Source organism: Equus asinus, chromosome 3, assembly GCF_041296235.1.
Source record: "Equus asinus isolate D_3611 breed Donkey chromosome 3, EquAss-T2T_v2, whole genome shotgun sequence".
Classification (NCBI taxonomy): domain Eukaryota; kingdom Metazoa; phylum Chordata; class Mammalia; order Perissodactyla; family Equidae; genus Equus; species Equus asinus.
Window position 1 is genome coordinate 63,535,493 of NC_091792.1, and position 22,365 is coordinate 63,557,857.

A 22,365-nucleotide genomic window follows, 5' to 3' on the forward strand; every position below is an offset into this window, starting at 1 on the left:
ATACGAAATCAGTATACAAAAATCTGTTGTGCTTCTATACACTAACAACAAACTATCAGAAAAAGAAAAGAAAACAATCTTTGATAAGAGATATCATAAAGACCTAACAGATAAAATACAAGGGTGTTCCACAAAGATATAGTATAGCTTTTCTATTTTATCATTTATGCGATAGATATACTAAAACAATTTTTGAACAGCATTTAAAGGCAAATTTTATTCCCTCAGTTGTTTATATAACATATGGTTTAATTTCTTGTCTATGATGGCAATTTTTCATTTGTCATGATATAATTCATCCATTTTGAAAAATTCTTATCCTGTTGTCCTAAATTTTATTTAAATATCTGCCATATTTATAATCTAAGCTACTGAATTTAAAATTTACTAAATGTGTTTTAAACACTAATAGCACATTTTTACATTAACTGATTTGGCAGAAGGTTTCTGTGAAGGAGGTGAAATACAAATAAATCTAAAGATATGGATTCAGCCTCTTACTAGCTGGGTGAATGGAAACATATCACTTAACTTCTCTGAACTCAGAATTTTTCTTCCTGAAAATACTACTTCTCTAACAAGGATGACATATGAGTGAATTATGAGAAAATGTATGTATAAGTACTCTATAAATGGTAAAGCGGCATCAAACATTTGGTAGCTTTATTATTGAATTACAGATGATAGAAAGGCAACCTCTATCAACCAATATTAAACTGGCAAACAGAAGTCTGTAAAAGTAATATCAGGAAATTTCCCCAACATTACATCGTCTTTTTAGATAGCACAAAAATTTAGTGCCATTGATGAAGAAACATTTAACCAACAAATATTTCATTATACACAGCCAGGCTGCAGAGAACAGAAATCATCCCTAGAAAGTAACAGCAGGAATAGGAATGATTCTGCTACAGTTTCCACTAAGCTACAGAATCTTTGACTTGCTCCTACTTTCTGGGGGCAAAAATATGTACCTCATATGGAGCAGAGAGGGTGTGGGTAGAGTGGAATGGTAGGCCTGGCAGGAAAAGAGCATATTCTAAGCTATCATACTTTTATTTGGTTTAGTAATGATGTTAAATTTGCTTTTATTTCATTTTGTTTCATATGTACTGAATGTTTGTGTGTTTGTTGTAGACAGCAGAGAATGGAAAAACATGGGAAATTCAGGTTCAGAAATTCTCAGAGACCCAGGTTAATAAGACAACTTAAATACTATGGCCCATGACAGCTTAGACCTTGAGACCTGGAACTGGTTTAGCTTAAGCAGGAAAAGAAACTGTCCTTTGTGCACTGATTATCAATGATTGGGAATCTCTGCATCCCAAGCTTTAGTTACCAGGCAGAAAAAAAACTATTTGGAGAAAGTAAAGCAATGGCTGAATCTTCCCAATTTCTCCTCCTAGTAGACAGTCTTGAGTAGAGGAAAGGAATAGGAAAGTCTGTGGCCTCTAGAATTAGGAACACTGAAGTTATGAGCAATCCCTAGCCCAAATGCTTAATCCCCCTATACAGAAATATCTAAATCAGAAATCTCTGCAAAAGCTCCTTGGCCTGCCGTATTTTTCTCCTCCTTCAAGCTGGCCCCAGAAATGTGATGTCTGGCTATAGAAAACTGATATTAAACACAGTCGTTGATATTTAAGCTTAATTACCATGCAGCAAAGTAACAATTACGCATATCATTAAATGTGTCAACTGCTCTTGAAAGCTTTATTTGGTTACAGTAGTAAAATACCCATATAAGTTTAGCCTTTGTAGTTTGTTGCTTATACAGCATGTTCATTTGCTTGCAACTAAAAAAAATTAAAGGGAATATTGCTCTCTATTGACTATGTATATAATAAGAAGAAGTTCAAAAATTTCATTTAGACTAATGTACTTTCCAAGCAGTTATGGGTTTCAAATTTATGGTTCAAAGAAGACTACCACAGAAAACTTCTGGAAGAAACTGAGCAATACCTCACTTGGTTTTTAAAACTTAATGAGACACCCCCCTTATACTTCTGCCTACTCCATCTATTTTACCTGATTTCCTCTCAATTATTCCTTTTGCCTCATTTCAAGTGAAGCATCCCACCATCTTATAAAAATGCTTCCTTTATGTGCTACAACATCCACATTACCATATATCAAAACACTTTTGTAAAATCTGTATGTTAGGCTGGGGTAGGACAATAATCTTAATATACCAAGGTTGTAGTTTATGATTATTAAAATAAATAAGAAAAAAAAACAGTGGAATGCAGTGAGACAAAAAGAAAACATGAACAGTAAAAATCTTAAAGAATTTATATTTCCCCAAAATCAGAAGTTCTCTAATTTTAATACACAGCAGATTCATGGATCCCCCCACAGGTCTAAGAAATCTGAATCTCTGGAGAATGATATGCATTCTAATGATTATCTCAGGTACGGTTACAAGCAGTTCATAAGTCATGTTTTGAGAAATGCTATCCTAAAACAGAATAATTTAAAAGAGTACAGGCATATTTGTATATAATTATATGCTTAGCAAAAGTAATCTATAAAATGAATTTTAGAAATAAAAGCAGATAAAGAATAACACTTTAACAGAAAAATGGGAAAAGGACATAAATTTACAAAAGAAATACAAATAGCCAACACATGAAAAGATATTCAACTTTACAGATAATAAAAAATGCAATAAGAGAACATCATATTGGCCAATCAGATGGGCAAAATAATGAGAGAATAGCACAGGAGAGGGTGCAGGAAAAAGAACATTTTCAACATTCCAACATTTTCAAATACTATTGGTAGGAATGTATCCTAGTTGGTATTTTAAAAATGGCTACTTACATCAAAAGCCCTTAAAATGCGCACAATGTGATTCAGCAAATCTATAATTTATTCTAAGTAAACACACAAGTACAAATGACGCATAATCAAAATGTTAGTATAACACTGTTTATAAAATAAAAAACTTGAAACAACCTAAAAGTCTATCAACAAGGGATTCGTTAAACTATGGTACAACCACAGGATATTATATAGTCATATTGTATAGTCACTAAAAATAACAAGTCTGTATTTATTGACATGGTAAGGGAGAAACAGTAAATAAAAAATAAAAGTTTACAAAACAGCATATGTGTCTCATTTTTGTCAAAAATATAATTGCTCTGAGATTTTACAAAAGAACCTATGGTACTTTATTTTATGTGTGGAATAATTAACTCTGCTAAATCTATGAATGTGTGCTGACTAGCTGACAAGAATAAATACTAGCTGAATCACTGATTTATTGGCTGCTAATTAAGCAACAAGCTAAGGGACACACTACTGCCTTATTGTAGGTAGCAAGAAGAGAAAAAAAGTGATGACCAATTTAGTACGAGTCAAAAACTGATTTACAATATTGAAAAATATCAGATCACCTATCACCTAACTCGAATGGTATGCACATTTAAAAAAAATTTTTGATATATATTCCAAATCATTTTTCAGTAACATAATGCAATTTCTTCTTCTAATTAGGATCATGTGAGTGTACACAGCAAAGTCATTTTTCCTAAGGTAGCACCATTCATGGAAAAGCTGTAAGTTGAAGTTCCAGACATGTAAGACGCAGAGAAGATTCTAGATCCAAAGAGATCCTGCCAAAATAATACCAATTCATTAAATAAAGGTTAACAGTCCTTTTGGCATGCTGACTGATATTATGTTTTTTACTATAGGAATCTTCAGAATCTCAACTAAATAAAGGGTTAACACAACTAGAGTGAACAGCTTCATGGTCCAGGGCCCAGCAAAAAGTGAGTGATATGGCAATAGTTACTCATGCCCCACCTGTGGGAAAAGAGGCACATTCATTTCTCCATAGAGCAATATAAGATATTTGGAAAACTGATTTCAGATTAAGTTACTTTATTATTATTCCATCAGAAAACAAAAAGAACTAGATAATTTAAACCTCCATTTTAATTTTTATGAATGTGTAACATCAAGAATCTGATGTTCCCCAATTACCAGTTTTCTTTTGACGGTAAAAAGTAAAAGCCCTTAAAATAAAACAAGCTGAGTATTTGTCCTGAAGGACAGCAATAAACGGGAAGGGATGCAATCTTAGAAGACTGTCTTTCCAGGCTGGCTGTAAAGCCAGACCCAAAGAACTCAGGCGGAAAAAGCAGGAAGTGGCAAGTGTGAAGAAGAAAGCAGGCTGAATTCCAGAAGAAACAACGACAAAAGTGGGCTTGGAGGGCTTGTCAAGAGGGTCCTGCAACAAAAGATTATGTTCAGCAATTCTATTCGAATTCACACCCTCTGTACAGAAAGTGATCTGTTTCATCATTCTCAAATTAGATTTAATTTTCTTGACACCCTATAATGTAGACAACATTCTGCATTTCCAATTCAGAAATACCATCTAACGGTTGCCTCACACACAGTAGCTACAGTGAGAACAAGAGAGATATTCTTTGTTTTCTTTCAGAGTAGTCTTCTAAGAATGAATTGCAAGGATTAGCAATGACTACCTCTAAATAACAGTTTCTTCTCTCAAGGAAATTACTGTCTTGTTAGAGAGACAAAATATACACTCAGAGCATACTCACTGCTCTAAGTGTTACATTCCTTTTCCTAAAACCTGTCAGGTCTTTGGCCTTTTGTTTTCCACATATTATTTAAAAAAAAAAAAATCACTGTCAAACTATTGTCTCCTAGTTGCTAAAAGAAAGTTTATATAGCTTCATATTTAATTCATAGGGCCTAGATTTCTATTAATCTCAGAGTGGGTATCCCTTTTCTGATCCTTCCTACTTCATCTCTTTAATTTTTAAAATCTATCTTGTCATCTACTGATTACAACAAATAGCCTAATCTTCTAATATACTGAGGGATAGTGCTTTAAAAAAAAGCAAACAGGAAAAACAAACACATCTGGGTTCAAAATTAAAATAAATGGTAGACATCAAAATTGAATCCATTTTAAAAATTAGAAATTACTTTTAAGACTAAAGAAAGCAGATATTTTAAAACTGACCTGAAAACAAAATTGGAAAGTTAAAAGATGGCCAGATTCTGGACTGAAAAAAAACCAGGTTGAAATTCCAGCCCAGCTTCCCTTTCCAATTAACATCTGTTCATCAGAAAATTGTCTAATATCAAGGCCCTGATTTTGCCCTTAGCAAGGCTGTATGGTTTGTATGCTTTGACCAGAAAATTATTTCTGTGAGATAAAACTTATGGACCAAGATTTGGTTTTTTTTTTTTTTTTTTTAAGCCTACAAGCCTAGTTATATTCATCTTAAACTTCACCTGCAATGCATTCCTTGGATCTACCAAAACTGTCAATAGTTCTCAGCATAATGAATTGGAAAGCAAAGAGACAGAAGCCATTTTTGACAAACTCCTTCCTAACCAGTGAAGAGTTGTGACTCTTCAAACATTTATTCCTAGGCTTGTAGAAAGGACACTATTGAAAATCTTCATTTTTTTTTCCCTCAAGACCCTGCCACATCTTTTCCCAAATCTATACTGAATAATTTCTTCAGTACATATTTTCCAAACCATTCTTTTTATTTGCATTATGCTCTTTTTGTAGGCAGGTGCAACTTTAAGCAGCCATAATTCTAGAGTCTTAGGGGTAAAAAAAAAACCTTGAGACCAACACCACCCCTGCCCCCTCCCCGTTCCCCCCCACCCGAAAGAAAGTAAAGATGTAGAAGACCTGTTTCCTACCACCCTTCTCCTAAAGAAAATACAGTCAGCAGCAGCCTAACATCAACAAACCAATATGCTCAGAATAAGTTTTGAGTATAAAATCTTACAGTTTTACTAACAAACTAACATGAAATTTAAGTTGCGTAGAGGTATTTTTTCCGGTCAAGTGGGAAACAGAGGACTTACTGTGAGTTAAAAACTCCTCTCTCCTTCCCAATGATAAAGCTTTCTCACTGTACTCTACAAAGAAAGCGTGCCTTATTATGAAGTTCCCCTCAACCCCCCCACTTCGAGTATCTCAATCATGGAACTCCCAAGAAAAATCCACCTCAATGTTCAAAGCACAAAATAAAACTCAAAGGAATGGAGTAGCTGAGAGGAGGAAAGGAATGAAAGAGCCTACAGTCCTTTCTTCTATTATCACAGGAAACTGTTATAGATTTGGAGAGATGTGAAGGTAGAGAATACTACCAGATTGGGGGATTAAAAAAAGACGTGGGAGGAAAGAGAAGTTAGGATGGCAGGCTTTATTAATTACTCATTTATTTTCCGATAGTTTCAAAGCATTTGGCGAAGACAAGGAATATGTTAGTTCACTAAATAAAAGGCAACGAGGTGACAGAAGGGCTGTATATTTTATCTTCAGCTCCATCCAAGCCCACCCAGTTACGCTTTTACACCTCTGTCCGACTCCCCCTAACTCTTAATCATTTTTCCCTTATGCTTTATGTTGTCGTTTGGTAGTTCAGATAAATGCGTTTTCTTTGCCGGAGGCAAAGGATAGTATTGATTTGCTTAACAGTACAGATGGAAAGCATTATCTTGAGGAGTAGCTGCTCCGTAACAGCAGAGCTGGGGCTTTATCCATCGCGGCGACTGTCAGCCACCGCCGAGGCTCAGGAAGACCGAGGGAGGGTACGTTCCCAACGTCATCAGGCCTTTGTCTCCTTGCTCTTGGGGTACTGGCTTTGCAAAGTGACCCGATCAATTCCCATAAACAACATCACAGGTCTATCAAAACTCCTTTTGTAAAAGAAGATTTCTGTTTGGATACTTTTATACAGCAGTCATTTACGCAGCTGCGGCTCTGCTCTGCGACTGCATCTGCCTAAATCAGAAGGGAACCAAAATACATTTCATTTTAAGACTGGGGGAAAAACAGCTCTTCTGTAGGGCATTTTTCAACTTCAAGTCCACTCCTATGCCTAAATTAATGGCATGTGCTTTTGTTCTTAGAAAAAACCCTTTCGTTCTCTGACAGAGGAGGCGCCTAACTCCAAGCCCCCTGCGATTGAAAAAGCCCCCAGGAAGATGCTGAAAGGTCTCGAGCGGCCTCATCAGCGCCTGAGGCCATCTCCCAATCGCGCGGCGGTACCCACGGCGGGCGCGCGGCCTCGGAGGGGGCGGCGGGGGCCCGCGGGAGGGCGCGGCGGACTTCGCGAACTGCCGGCACGGAGGGGACAACTTTTGGGCGCTGGAGAGAAGAGGTGGGCCAGAGGCTACAGCGACGTCCAGGGCTCGGGGACACGCTCCGCGGGTCTCGACGGCCCGCGCGCCGGAGCCCCGGGTGCATTGTCCTCCCCGCCGGCCGCCGCGTCCTCCGCCCGCGCGGCCGGCCCGCGGGCAGCGCCACCCGCCCCGGGCGCCCACCGGGGGAGCGGGCTCCCGCCCGGGCCCCGAGCCCGGAGGAGGGCTGGGCCGGGGATGGCGGAGAGCGAGCCGCCGTCCACACTCGCACAGGTTGCCCAGCGCGGGGTCCGGACCGAGAGGTTCATAATTCTCGCGGGCATCTGCGCCCCTCGGCCCCCAGCCCCAACTCGCCTCCTCCGCCCCCGCGGCCGACCGTCTAGTCCGAGGAGCCCCTCCGACGCCCGCCCCAGCCCGGCGCCCAAAGCTTTGTTTTGGCCGCGACGCGAATCACGATCCCTGAGGAGGCGGCGCCGGGGCTGCTGGCGGCTCCCCAGCACAGGGGCAGGCGGAGGAGCGGGCAGCCGCGGCGGCACCTCCTCACTCCCCCCGCTCCCCGCGCCCCTCTCCCGCTCCCAGCCGGGAAGCCGCGCGCCGCGGCGCTCACCTCACCCCTCGCGGCCCGGCTCCAGGGGGCTGCCGCGCCAGCCGGGGACGGCCGCTGGTCCCTCAGGTGAGCCGAGCAGGCGAGAACCGCCGGCGCGCGCCTCGCAGCGACCGCGAGCTTTCGCGAGCGCCGGGGCGCGCGGCCCGGGGAGCGAGAGCGCGCGCGCGCGCGCACGCATCGCGCAGGCGCACTGCGCGCGCGCTCCCATTTTGAGCCGGGCTGCGGGGTGCTAGCTGGGCTTGCTTGGTTGTTCTCTGCCTCGCGCTGTGGGTGACGCCTTGCGCCCTCCTATCCGGCGGAGTCTGGAAGCGTTTTTCTTAATGCATTCAGCCCTCTTTGCAAACCTCTCCCTCCCTCCCCAGCTGAGACAGCGCAGCGACTCTCACCACCCGAGCCTGTGTTGCTATTAGTGCAAGACCGCTAAAACCTGTTCTGAGAGCTAGTATGCCTGCCTCGGGACCTGGGGATTGGAAGTGGTCAAGAGCGGGTTACAGAGTGCTGAGGGTGACACTGGGTGTAGGTAGAGTAGGCAACTGGCCTGTTGCAGAGCTCCACGCTGAAACAACAGAGCAGACAGGCTACCGGCCCGGGGACAGTGTATATCCTCTTTGCCAAGACCTTAGTGAACAGGTGGAGCTTGTGGTTATCGTGGCATTCCCCATCTTTTGCTCCTTAGGAAATGTTTCCCCTCTCTTTCTCTACATAAACTGTTTTAAGGCTGAAAGAGTTCGAGATCATCTAAACTCAACCTCTCATTTTTCAGACGAGGATAAGAACGCCCAGAAAGATTAAATGACTTAGCAAAGCCACTCAGCGTTTTAATGACAGATTCATTCAAAGCCAAAGCTATTCTTTTTCAGTGCATTGTTTTGCCTCCCTTTCTTTCTCTTCCTTTTTGTCCCTCTTCAACCTAGACTTCACGGGCATCATTTTGTTCTGTTAGCACACAGGACTTAAAGTAATATTGGTCCTACTGCACAACAATGTGAATGTACTTAATACTACTCAACTGTACAATTAAAAAATGGTTAAGATGGTGAATTTTATGTTATGTGTATTTTACCAAGATTTTAAAAAATATAGTGTTAATATGTAACATTAAATAAATGTTAAATATGTAAATAAATATTGAGTATTGAGCTTGGACAGCCATAAATATAGTTTAACATCAGAAGGTTATCTACGGGGAAAAGCATAGTTAATGATATCTGAAGTGACAATTTTCAGTGTTCTTAATGAATAAATACTTGTGTAGTAACATTTTTTTTAAAAAAACATAATGTTGATCCTTAGGCCTGATTCTAAGCAAGGCAGTGTGTCCTGTGGAGCCAACACAGCCACTACAGAGGGTGAATGAGGAGGCACGTAGCATATGCGAAAATCCGTGTTTGCCTGCGTTATGTATTTCCAGATCTCTTGTACCTACTAGACACATTTTTACGCAATTTACACACTGTCCTGTGAAAACTGTCAGGTGTAGGACGTATCATAGCTCACATGGGGAGGTGGGAATGGTGTAGGAATTATCACCGAATGTATCAACATGGTTAAATCTCAGAAATATAACTTTGAATGAAAAAAGCAAACTACAAGATACGTAAATTATACCTCTTTAAAAACTCCTACCCATATTGTTTATGAGGCCAAACATATATATATCTCAAAAACAAAAAATGGACACATAGGCTACACAACAGTTTCATGACAGTGGTTGCCTCTAGGCAGGCAGAGAGGGTAATGAGGTCTGGGAAGTGTACAAAAGGGGCTTCGGCTGGTAATTACACACAGGAGGCCAAAATGTTAATATTTTTAAAAATTTCAGTGCGGGTACAGAATGTTTCTAATGTAAATCTGTAAACTTTTCTTTATGTTTGAAATGTTTCATTTAAAAGTAATGTTTAAGTATCTCAGACACTGAGCGGGCGTGCTCACCGTGAAGACATTGTGAATGGTGTCATTCAGTCTTGGGGTGGGGGTGGGGATCAGTAGTCAGACTGATGAGGTGCCCCACAAGAGGAGGCCCAGAATGTGCTGGTTGAGAGGCTGGACGAAAGGAACCTTATTTTCATGCATAAAATTTTCAAATCCAACAGAGATAAAATACGAAGCTTTCTTTTATCCCATCTCTTTTATTCGGTGCTGTAACCACCAATATAGAAAGTCTTTAATGAGCGGGAACTTCACAGAGAGACACAGCACGGTGTTAAACCTGGTTTCCTTCTGGATGAACCCGTTTTGAAACATAAATGTTAGCTGGTAATACATGGTAATTTAGTATTGCATCTACATACCTCCCCCAGGCCACCCTCCCCACCCCCGTGCCCACACCAAAGGCTTTGTTTATTCATTTACACACAACCTGGTCATGTGGAAAACCACCAGGCTGAAATTCAGACAACCTAGGTTCTAATTTCAGTTTGGCCACTTACAGATCCTTTGTTAACTCAAAGAAAGCAGCTATCTCAGTGAGCTTCACTTTTCTTCTTTTTAAGTTGGGGATATACAAATGCTGCCTACTTTAAACCTGAAACACAATACTAACATAGGGTTTACATTTGTTTAAGCTGGAGCAGTGTATAGTCTTATCTATTTTAAGAAACATAAGATAGTGAGGAAAGTCTTCTTTGTTGTCGTTGTCGCTGTTGCCATAAGAACTGCCTTATATTTACCAGGAAGCTCCGTATGGAATTTTGAATTTTTGGTTATTCTCCAGCACTTGTTTATAGTTCTATCACAGCAATTATCATTGTGGGCCTTACATTAGTTATTTACGCATTGCATTTTCCAGTCTTCCTCATCAGATTTCTCTTTTATCCTTGTATTCTCACTCCACCCCTTATTGCGTGGTGGGTGCTCAATAAATTTAATTAATAGATTAGACTGCATTGTAAAATTTCCCAAATTTGGAGTTATTCTTATTAAGGCATGCCATCTGCTGGTTCCATAGTGTATCCGTCAGTCAGCCTGAATTCCTTAATCCAGTAAATCAAAACTCGTGTTGAAGCACTTGTGAGTTTGTGTGTTGGGCAATTTTCCCAGGTCTTTCTACTTCCTGTTGCAGGTCCTCTTCTTTCATTGAACCAGTCGCGAATTCTTTTTCCTCCAACCCTGTTTTACCTGTTGGCCACTCTTAAAACCTGGAAAAGTGGAGTTTGCATTTCGGAGCCCCGGAGTGACCAGACCAATATAATTGGGCATGCTCAGTGGGTTGGCCTGGTTTGGAACATAAAGATGGCTTGAAACAGGGATTTCAATGCTGCTTGTTTCGAGATTGGATGCGTCTTCGTCCTAGCATTATATTGGTAGTTTGCAGCCCCTCCCACCCTCTTGGCGCGCACATCTTTTTTCCTTTTATCCGTGTGCCCAATTTTGGAGCCAGCCCTCCTGGATCTCCTGGCCAATCAAGAGACCACACATTGTTGCCTAAGAGACCCCGGATGCCAGCGAAAGGATTTATGGATGGTGATTGGCCTACTGGAAGCTAGGAGAGGTGGGGGCTGGACAGAGTCAAAGAAAAAGCAACTATGACAACACCGGCGCTTGAGGCTTGAAGAGGAAGACGAGCTAAAAAAGGTGAGGACAGTGGGTAGTGCATGAAAAAGGTGGAGACTGTGTTTTGAGAGCTCCACTGTCAGATCCTCCTGAGCCTCACAAGCCTTGTCAGTGCTCCTGGGGATTACGTTTTGCTCCATTTCAGCTGCAGAGTGCCAGATGCTTCATACTTATGAAATTAACAACCAACAAATAATTATTTCTATGCCTGTTAAGCACTAGCTCTGTGTATTGTATTATAGTTTTTGCTTTGTTTCTAACTAGTTGACTATAAGATTAATTCATATTTAAATCTAAGCATACCCTATTTCCTGATAATTTCCTGATAATCTCTAAGATTTCCTTCTCTGATGATACTGCAGTGTGCAATTGGTAAGTTGTGTGTTAGGAGAGAAACTCAATCCTATTCTGCTCTGTAAACTCCAAATAAAAATCTGATAATCCTGAGTATAATCCTAGTACTCAATTCATAATGATCTGAGTTTCACTCTACATTTCCACTAGTTTTGATCCTTAAACTGCGCCCCTCCACTGTTACATTCATTCATTCAGTTGATTTAACAAATATTTATTGAGCATTTGTTATGTGCTATGAGATTAAGATTCAGATGAGCAGCATCACAAAAGCACATAAGCAAAGAAACATCAGAGTTTTGTACCATTTTCTGTTGAGTGATCGGAAGTTCAGTGTGTCTGGGCAGATAGTGCATGAAGGGACAGATGGATGAGGCTTAAAAGGTAGATTGAGGTAATTTCATAGTGGATCTAGGCTTGCAGGATAAGGAATCTAGATATTTTGTGGCCATTACTGAGCCTCTGAAGTTTTGTGAGCTTAAAAGTAACACGATCAAATGGTCTTTTAAAAAGCACCTCCCTAAGTAGAATGGTGGTTACCAGAGGCTGGGCAGTGGGGGGAAAGGAGAGGTATTAATCAAAGGGTACAAACTTTCAGTCATAAGATAAATAAGTTCTGGAGACCTGATGTACAGCATGGTAACTATAGTTAATAGTAATATATTGTACACTTGAAATTTGCTAAGAGAGTAGATCTCAAGTGTTCTCACCACACACACAAAAGTGGTACCCATGGGAGGAGATGAGTATGTTAAATAGTTTATGGTAATCATTTCACAATGTATACATATATCAAAACACGTTGTACACCTTAAAAATATACACTTTATTTGTAAAAAAAAAAAAAAAAAAAGAAAGAAAAAAACCAACTCCCTAACAGTAGACTGTAAACTCCATTAAAGCAGACTCTTGTCTTTGTACCCTAATGCAGGCCTGGTAGGTCCTTAGTAAAATTGAATAATGGTGACAGTGTAAAGAATGGCTTGGAAGATAGGATTGGAGGTAGTGGCCTTCTACTAGGAGGTGGAATTTTAGCAGAGGACCCATGCTTGCTGTTGAACATGGAACTAGAGCCATACATTGGGGGCTAGGACTGTAGGCCCTCTTTCTTCCTTTTTATCCAAAGAAAAATTAAAGATGAACATTCAAGGACAGCCGTTAAGGGGGAAAGAAGTCACAAAAAGCAACAGCAAGCTTTATGTGAAAGGAGGGGAAGACAGAAGCTTTGTCTTATTGATGGAGTGGGGACCATTATTTTTTGTGTGTGTTGTATAGAAGTGTCTGTCTTTGGAATAGTCCCGAGTGGTCTATACCATGAACATGTGTGTGCATGCAGATGTGCACACTTCCCATCTTCCGGAATGGAGGGAGGAGGAAAAAGTTGAAAAAAGGTAATGACGAAAAACAGGGCAGGACATCTCCATTTGCATGTTTCAGCAGGACTGTATTACCAGGACAGCTGTTTCTCCTGGCCAGAGCCATCCCCTAGAAAACCAAACTTTCCTCAAGTAATTTTGAAGAAAGCCTAATTCAAATAATTTCTACCTCTAAGGAACCAGGAAAAACAACTAGTGCAGGGCCTTGGGGAGACCCTAGAAAAGCTACTTCACCCAATTTAAAAACTGTAAGGGCTGTCCCGGTGGCCTAGCGGTTAAGTTCACGCACTCTGCTTGGGTGGCCCAGGGTACACTGGTTTGGATCCTGGACAGGGACCTATGCACCACTCATCAAGCCATACTGTGGTGGCGTGCCACATACAAAATAGAGGAAGATTGGCACAGATGTTAGCTCAGAGCTAATCTTCCTCAAAAAAAAAAAAAGTGCCTACCTTGTTTCTTATACAAACTGAGCAGAGAGAAAGACAGAGTTTCTCAACTTACAGCAGGAGTTTTTACCCAGGGTGAGCAAAATTTTATGTTCATGTGCATTTTTCTAGGGAGAAGATTCATAACTTTCATCATATTCTCAGAGTTTTATGGCCCTCAAAAAAAAGATTAAAAACAACTAGTTTAAAGAGAAGAAACGTCAAATGTAAATAAATAGCAAAAAAAAAAAGAAATATGTAATGTTTAGCTTGGCAGATCTAGACTCAGTGACCATGCTTTGTATCTGTAATTTGCCTGTTCACAGGTACTTTCATAACTGCCAATTAATAATACTGTAATGAGGGACCAGCCTGCTAGCTTAGTGGTTAAGTCCATGTGCTCAGCTTTGGCGGCCCAGGGTTCACCAGCCCAGATCCTGGGTGCAGACCAAGCACTGCTTGTCAAGCCACGCTGTGGAGGCATTCCACATAAAATAGAGGAAGATTGGCACAGATGTTAGCTCAGCAACAATCTTTCTCAAGCAAAAAGAGGAAGATTGACAACAGATGTTAGCTCAGGGCCAATCTTCCTCACACACAAAAATATTAATAATTGTACTGTAATGAAATCATTTATTATACCTTTTTCAGCTTAGCTAAACGTGTGACTTAGATAATTAGCTGTTAGGGGCTGAGAAGAATGTGAGGGCCAATCTAAGCTCTCTTTATTCTAGTGGTAAGGTGGCAGCAGGCAACTGCAAGAAGGTATTGTCTGATGATGCCCCTGAGCTTTTAAAACATTGGCTTTATCTTCAGCTATAACTTAAACCTGAAAGAGAATATTACATGTCAAGTGAGACCCCAAATATTTGAGAGCTAGCATGTGAGCGAATCCCCTATCAGCCAAAAACTAATGATTTTTTTAAAAAAATGGTCCAATCTTTGCTGCTGCAGAATACTTTTTGGAGCTTTAAATGTTTTCCACCTTAAAGTGTTTTGCTGTGGCCCTCTAAAGGACAAGTTTTTGTTGTTGTTTTGTTTTGCTTTTTTTTGTGAGGAAGATTAGCCCTGAGCTAACATCTGTGCCAATCTTCCTCTATTTCGTATGTGGGATGCCTCCACAGCATGGCTGACAAGTGGAGTTGGTCCGTGCCTGGGATCTGAACCCATGAACCTGGCCAGCCAAAGCGGAGCGTGCAGAACTTTAAGCACTTGGCCAGGGGGTGGTCCCAATAAAGGACAAGTTTTTTTGTGTTTTTTTTTAAAGATTGGCACCTGAGCTAACAACTGTTGCCAATCTTCCTCCTTTTTTTTTTCTTCTCCCCAAAGCCCCCCAGAACATAGTTGTATATTTCAGTTGTGAGTGCCTCTAGTTGTGGCATGTGGGACACTGCCTCAGCATGGCTTGATGAGTGGTGCCACGTCCGTGCCCAGGATCTGAACTGGCAAAACCCTGGGCTGCTGAAGCGGAGCAGGCGAACTTAACCACTTGGCCATGTGGCTGGCCCCCAGGACAAGTTTTGAGGCACTCTGTAAATGATAGGAAGTTCCAAGAAAAGCTGCAGGAAAATTATTTTTTATTGAGGGCACCTATCTCTCGGGCATTTGGGACCCTTTTCCTCTAATCTTCACAACAGTAGTTGAGGGTAGATCTATGCATCCTTATTTTACAAATGAGGCAACTGAAGCTCAGATAGATTAAATAACTTGTGAAAAGTTATGCAGCTAGTAAGTTTTAGAGCCAGGATCAAAGCTGTATAAGATAAAAAAATTTTGGTTGTAAACAACAGAAATAGATTCTGGCTAATGTAAGCAAAAGAGGAAATTTATTGCAAGGATATCAGGTGGCTCACAAAATGGACAAGAAAGGACAAGGGGCATTTGAGGGATGAGGCAGCAGGAGCAACTTGACAGAGCACCAGTGCTACTGTGAGTGACCACCTCAGCTGTAAAGTAAGGATGAGCCAACATCAGTCCAACTGGCCTAGCTTGGCCTTACAACCACCTCTTGGCCAGGAAAGGGAAGGCCACCTTGATAAGCCAACCCAGCAGACTCCAAACAATGAGGAAAAAGTAATTCCTCATGGAAATTAAGTGCTTTAATCAAAGGAAGGCAGACATATACTGGGCATCTAAAAACAGCCCATTTTCTTCAATAAACCCAATCTATCCATCTCCAAAGACTTGGCTTTGTCCATTACACCATTCTACTTCTTAAATACGGTATCATGTCAGAACCCTTGTCATTTAGATGTCAGAAAGTTAAGAGGGGAGGAAGAAAGTCACAAGGGACAAGGATGGGGTGTTTTATATTGCACCATGATTTTATAAATTAAAATATTTCTTTCTGGTCAATATGGTATATTCTTTGCTAGGAGTGATTCTGGATTTTCCTCTGTGGGCCAATGAAAATAAAATAGAAAATAAAATAGAGTTAAACAGACCTGGATCTGATTCTGAGTTCCACCACTTACTGTCTGTGTGATCTTGGGCAAGTCGTGTAACTTCAATGAGACTCATTTTCTTCATGTATAATGAGCTTAAACCCACCGCCTCACCAGATTGTTACAAGCTTTAATTGAGCATATGTATGAAGAGCCTGACATATAAAATACTCTCAGTAAATGTTCTTTCTCCCAATTCCCTCTCTCAACATACTAAAAGATTATAGTATTAGTACTTTTAGTATTCTGAAGATTATATGCTTCTTTTCTTCTGATAGGTGAAGTTTTTCTTGTGGAAGAATATCCAGTTATTTCATGATGGCATTTGCACCTCCAAAAAGCATAGATGGTTCCAAAATGCAGACAAAGATGAGTACCTGGACACCTCTAAACCATCAGCATTTGAATGACCGGGTAAGTGATTAGAGCTATTTTATCAGTTGTATCCGTGCCTTAAAGAAAAAATGTGTTAAAATTTTGGGTTATCAAAATATGAACAGGAATTATTTAGGATTGTGTAATGGATGAAAAAAAAGAAGGATTTTTCCCAAAAACTTATATTGAGCTCTTGCTATATGGGCAAGGCTGGCGATAGACGGACTCCCTGACTGTGATGAAAATGTCTTAGATTTGTTCTTTCTACCACTGTCACTCCTCCTCTCTCTCACTCCAAATGCCTTTTTTCTTCCAACACTGGTGCTCTGCTGGAACCACCAGGATTGATAAAGGAGAGGATAGTCCATGAGGAGTTCCCAAACAACAGATTTTCTTGCTAGAGCTATGCTTACTGGATAATGCTGCATATTTAACCAAATAAATAAAATGAATAAATCGCAACCAAGCACTCACATTACTCAGGTTCTCCTAAGAAGTTTATTTCCTGCTTGCATTCTGGGGAGGCATTATTAGAATACGGTAAACAAAGGCTTGCAGGAGTGGGAAGCTTACTATCGTACTGGGGTATGAGATTGGCCAACCTCTGGGGATTTCTATCCCTGCTTCAGTTAGGGGCAGAATTTACCAACAGATCTGTGAGCATCTATTACAAGGACCACAAATAGTTGGCAGTAAAGTACAATCAAAATCAATAAAACTGACCTCATTATCTTGCTTCTACACACTAGTTCCTCTCCCTGGTGAAAGGCACCACTTTACATTCAAGTCACTCAAGCGAGAAATCTTCCTTCTCCTTGTCAGGTCTGGGATTTGGTTTTCCCCAATTTACAAGCTAATAACTTAGCCTGTTACTTATGGCCGAAGACACTACTGTTTCACAGTAAAAGACACAAGGTTCTTGGGTCAGAGACAAAGAACTTTATGACTCACAGTGCAGCAAGCAGCATGAGCTTCATGTTTGCATTGGTTCTCCTTGCCCACCTTGTCCCACAGGAGTGATGCAGAGGGCCCAGATAAATATTATACACATCATGGGTTTGCATCACAGCTGATGAACAATGAGCCCAAGGAATCCACTGCTTTTACTGTAAGCAGTAAGCAAGCCTACACTCAGTCCCTAATGAGGCCGTACCTCATTGCTCAAGGTTGCTTTGCTGTAAACACAACTTGGAGAGACAGCCCAAGAAAATAGTCAGGGCCTTGCATTCTTATTATTCCAAGACATTTAGGAGTATGAGAGGCCCAAGGAGGAGTGTCTACCAGCAGCCCTTCACCTCCACATCCATTTCATTTTCAGGGTCTAGGATTCTTCTTCCTAGATCTCTTCATCTGGGCCCCTTTTCTCCATTCACCTACATAGCTCCACATTCTCAGTTATACACTCATCATCCTTTGCCTGGTACATTGCAGTCACCCCCTGACTGGTTTCACTGCTTCTATCCCTACCAGTCCATCCTCTATTCAGGTCCCAGAATGATCTTTCTAAAATACCAGTCTAGTCCTGTTACATAACATAGGCCCCACTCCAAAGGGTAAATTCCAAACTCCCACCTGTGGAATTGAAGACCCTTCGTGAGTTGACCTCAGCCAACCTCCCAGTTCCAACCCCTGCTACTGCTTCCTCTCCTAACTGGGCCAAGCTCAGTGGCCCCCATATAAGCTGTCTTCTCTCCCATCTCCACGCCTTTGCACGTGCTCTCCTCATTGCCTCCTATAAGAGTCAACTCCAATGTCATTTTCTCTGGGAAGCCTCCTCCTGCTTGCTTTTCTTTGCTCTCATCACTGTTTACCAACTTTCCCACTAGACTGTGATCTGCTAAGAGTTGAGATTCTGTCTTCTCTCTGCATCTCCAGTGCCTGATATGATTTCCAAAGAACAAGGAATGGAGTCAGAGTTCAGCTGTACTCTCTGGCCCCCCTTCGTTGACTCTCACCTTCTTGTCCCTACGTCTCTCCTCTCTTAGCTTGGATTTGACCTTTTCCTCTCTGAACCTAACAGATATGCTAATCACTCTGGCAAAGCTGGAGTATCAATCCTGACCCCTCCTTCTCTGTACGTTCCTATTTCTACTCTTCTGTTGTGAAACATGAGCAATTCTGGGAGAGACAGAGGAGCCAGCATAGCGATCAGAATAGTGAGAAATAAGAGGGAGAGAGACTGAAAAGGAAAAAAGTAAAGGAAGTGAGAAAAGAAGAGTGAGAAATAGAAAAGAAAGGAGGGACCAGGAGATAAAAAAGGAAAGGCAGAGAAAGAGAGAAATCCAACCTTCATCTATCTGTGAGCAACAGTCTATTGAAAATCTTTCTTATTCAGCTCAACAATTATTTATTGAGCACCTGTTTGCAATGCTCTTAGCTCTCCAACAGTTTATGTAACAGCTTCCCTACTTTCCCCCCAAAAAACTTCAGTGTTTATTTTTGAAATCTGTTTTCCCATAGAATTGTGAAGGTTTTATGCACGTGTGAAAAAGTGACTTGAATTGAAATACATATTCGTTGGATGCTTTGATTTTCAGAAATTTTCTTTGAAAAATTAGGAGTCTTGATTGACTTAGCATCTAAGGAGAAAAAGTATCAGAATTGCCTGAATGCCTGCTGCAGGTTGGGTTACTAGAGGAGCAGACTCAGATTGGCGTGTAGGGCATTGACCGGGAGGGCTCTCGGGATCAGCACCTGGGAAGGAGAGGGAAAGGAAGGGAAGGATGGGACGTAGGTTTGGGGCAGAGGATGAAGCTGTGTTCTGGTGCAGTCTCAACAAGGCCTCCTCAGACCCCATGGCACATCCTGAAGATCCTTCAGAGTCTTACAATGCATCAAGGGGGCCCGGCCTTTTTACTGGCACACTGACCACTCACCGGATAGGACCTTGGACAAGGCGGATCTCTCAAGCTTGTGGATGTCAGCCAGCAGCACTCCCAACAGGGGGGCGAATAAATCCTTCAGTCCTGGAGGGAGCTGGGCAGTGTATCACAGCAAGCATTGCATTGTCTTATCTTGGTTCTTGAATAGCTTTTATCAAATTGAATCATAATTGCTAGAGATAACATTTATTTTGTTGTTCAGACCTCTCATTTTATTCCAAAAAATTGTTTTTTGGTTTAGTTAGGTTCTCGTTTGGAGTAAAATTATTTTTTAAAATCTTTGCATGTGTACATACACATATGTATATGTATAAATGTACATAGATACACACATAGAATTTGTATATGCATATACCAAACTATTAATAGTGGCTTCCCCTAAAGAGTTAGATGGATTTGGGGGAGGTGATCCTGTTAGAAAAGAGCTTTCATTTTTTGCTATACATAGTGCAATAAAATTTCAAATTTTAAAACAATTTTTAAAACAAATATAAATAAAAGTAAACAAAGAACAATAACTCTAGAAATTGAAAATAATTCTGGTTCCAGATCAGCTGTTCCAATAATTTCCTGCATGACTTGAATAAGTCACTTACCTTCTCTGGGCTTTACTGTCCTCCTTTATAAAATGAGTGGGTTGGGTCAGATGACCTTGAAGCTTCCTTCCAGATACCATTCTGACTGTGTGAAAGGGATTAAAAACAGATGCCAAGGATACAGCTGGCCAGAAGGTGTCCATACAATAATTTCAAGGGGTTTTCTACACTTCTGAAACAGGGCATTTGTCACCAATGATCAGCATAATTTTGAGGTCCTATGAGTTTTTTTGTCTTAATTTTGTTTTTCTTCTATTCTGTAGTAAAATGTGAAATATGTAAATACTTCAGACTAAAATAAAAGTCACAGGATTTTAACTTCACAGCAGGCTTTAAGCAGAGAGATTGAATTCAAATTCAGATGCCTAAAAAATAGCATCATCAGCATAAGCAAATTTAACAGATTTCAAAATAATTCAGGCATTGTGAATCTTGAGAGGAAGAATGTTTTAAGAGTATGTATTTCTTTGCCATCTAGTGTTTTAATTGAAAGTAACCAACATTTCTTTTTCGAGTATGTTCACAGATGTAGAAAAGTACATGTTAAAAAGGTGTTCTGAGAAAAAGCACCTATCCATCAATCATAATTTAGGAGCCCCTAAATGTCTTACTTCTACACTGTAATGATGTCACACGTTGAAATATGTAACTGCGGTGTCAACAGACTAAAATAACAAACATAGGATTTTGACTTAACAGCAGGCTCTGAGTAAACTGTGATATAAACAGACTGCAGCATTCTACAAAGAAAGAGGATTCATTTTAATATTTCCATTTTGAATCAATACTTTGTTTTCCAGCTCTTTAAGATGAAGAACTTGATTGCAAATCTTTGGAATGAAGACTTGCTCCAAACCAGAGAATATAAAATGCTAAGTCTGACTGGGGACCTGACAATTAAATAATTTGTCTCAAATTATCTTTCTTATCAAGGGTAGAGTTGGAACTAGATCTGAGTTTGTCTAGTGTTTCTCGTCTCCCTCTTCACTCCCAGCAGTTTCTACTTGGGTCTAGATGCCTTTTGGTAAAGAACTGAATTTGCCTGGTCTCTGCTTAGACTTGGTCATTGGCCCTGTGAAGACTGTTGTTTTAGCCTGAATAACATCCCACCCTATTCCTTTTCTGCTTTCCTATTCTTTTTCTGACTCTCCTCTCTCCTTCAATTCAGTGCCCCTTTGTTTCCAATGCCCCGTATTGTCATTGGACACCATGGTGGTCATCCCAACCTCCTTTTCAAAGGAGGTTGTGGTTTTGGGGCCTACCCTTTACTTCTTCCCACTGTAAGGCCAAAGTATGGGCAGCAATTCGTTGAGAATGTAGGGCTGGAAGTCAGGATAGGGAAGACCAAGGTTCTAGTGAGGAAGCAAGCTTGGGGTTGAGCTGAATAGACAGCCTGGAACCAGTGATTTTTTAAAAATGTATAAATGTGATCCCTTTGGCCCTCTGTTTGTTTGTCCTCTCTGAAATAAGGAAATTGAACAAAAAGGTCTTTAGGATTTCTTTTAGCTCTAAAATTCTTTGACTTTCGAAGCTTTTTTGTTCTTGTTGTTCAATTGGCAAGTGTTTCTTGAGGGCCTGCCATGGAACCTGTGGAGCATCTAGGGAAGGTGGTTGTAATCCACATGAGAAGATAAAATGAACAGACACAACCAGAGAGCCATAGCACACACTGTCTAGTCCAAGGGGAGTGTGGGCTGTAAGTGGAATACAAGTTGGGAGCTAGATCCCTGGGCATCAGAAGTGCTGGTGCTGGTGACTTGGGTTGGGTGATAGATGATTGATAGGATTTGGTTAGACAGAGGAGAAGACGTCAGGAAATATTTGAATCAAGATTTTTGAATCTTCTATATTCTATAGGTTCTCTTCTATTTTCATCTCGAAATTCTGAGTTTATCTGTTCAGGGTCGTAGTAGCTCAGGTGGCAGTTGATTAGGGGGAGGAGGAGAAGGGCATTGTTTTTCTTCTTCCCTAATGTGTAAAAAGATTCTCGGTGATGTATGAGATTCTCCGGCCGGGAGCAAAACTGACATTTCACTGGCCTTGAGATTGTTGTCAAAGCAGTTATTTCAATGCCCATTTTGTGTGCCCCTTGAAACTAGTGTTTGAGCGTCTAAAAAAGGAAGGAAGGCATTATCTGTTAGAAGCGTAAAACCAGCTTCTCATCCTCCTCCACAAAAAGGGAAGAAATAGGCCTGAGCTGCTTTCCAAATAGGAAGGTTCTTACAGTGTTAGAGAATTTAGAGGAAGGGAAAAACATGATCCCAATTTTGAAAACCGACAGAGGGTGTGTGTGTGTGGGAGAGAGAGAGACGTTCACATCTGTTCATTCCTCTCTCTTGCTTCCTCTCTCCATAACTCCCTCCTCTGCCAATATTCCCAAATTAGTCTTCCCTGCCTCAATTATTCAAATACACACGTGACTGATGCTCGGAAAAACACTTCCACGCCAATATATAAATACACTCACATTGTGCCGATACCTCCATAAGGAGGTTCATTGTCACAACCACATCCATTTAATCCAGCAAACGTGAGTACCTGTAATATGCTATGTACAGCACTCCACACTGGAGCTGAGATGAATAAGACATGGTTTCTG

The 22,365-nt window shown here is 40.8% G+C and overlaps 2 protein-coding genes across 9 annotated transcripts in view; one reads left to right on the forward strand and one right to left on the reverse strand.

Moving 5' to 3' along the window:
- FZD3 (frizzled class receptor 3) overlaps positions 1–7,904 on the reverse strand; it is an 86,342-nt gene extending 78,438 nt beyond the window's left edge. Inside the window, exon 1 of one of the 2 annotated variants that reach the window (XM_044766885.2) lies at positions 7,765–7,904. The gene's annotated coding sequence lies outside the window, so the exon portion shown is untranslated. Of the gene's footprint in view, positions 1–7,759 lie in introns of both variants that reach the window. The other variant, XM_044766884.2, reaches the window with a different exon arrangement.
- A 3,065-nt stretch (positions 7,905–10,969) lies between these two features.
- FBXO16 (F-box protein 16) overlaps positions 10,970–22,365 on the forward strand; it is a 56,694-nt gene continuing 45,298 nt past the window's right edge. For 4 of the 7 annotated variants that reach the window (XR_011502040.1, XM_070505138.1, XM_070505135.1 and 1 more), the window contains exons 1-2: positions 11,195–11,332; positions 16,192–16,327. Coding sequence is in view for 6 of the 7 variants with exons in the window: in XM_070505138.1 (XP_070361239.1) it covers positions 16,229–16,327 (99 nt within the window). In the remaining variant the exon portion in view is untranslated. Of the gene's footprint in view, positions 11,333–16,191; positions 16,328–22,365 lie in introns of all 7 variants that reach the window. The other 3 variants (XM_070505139.1, XM_070505136.1, XM_070505140.1) reach the window with 2 other exon arrangements.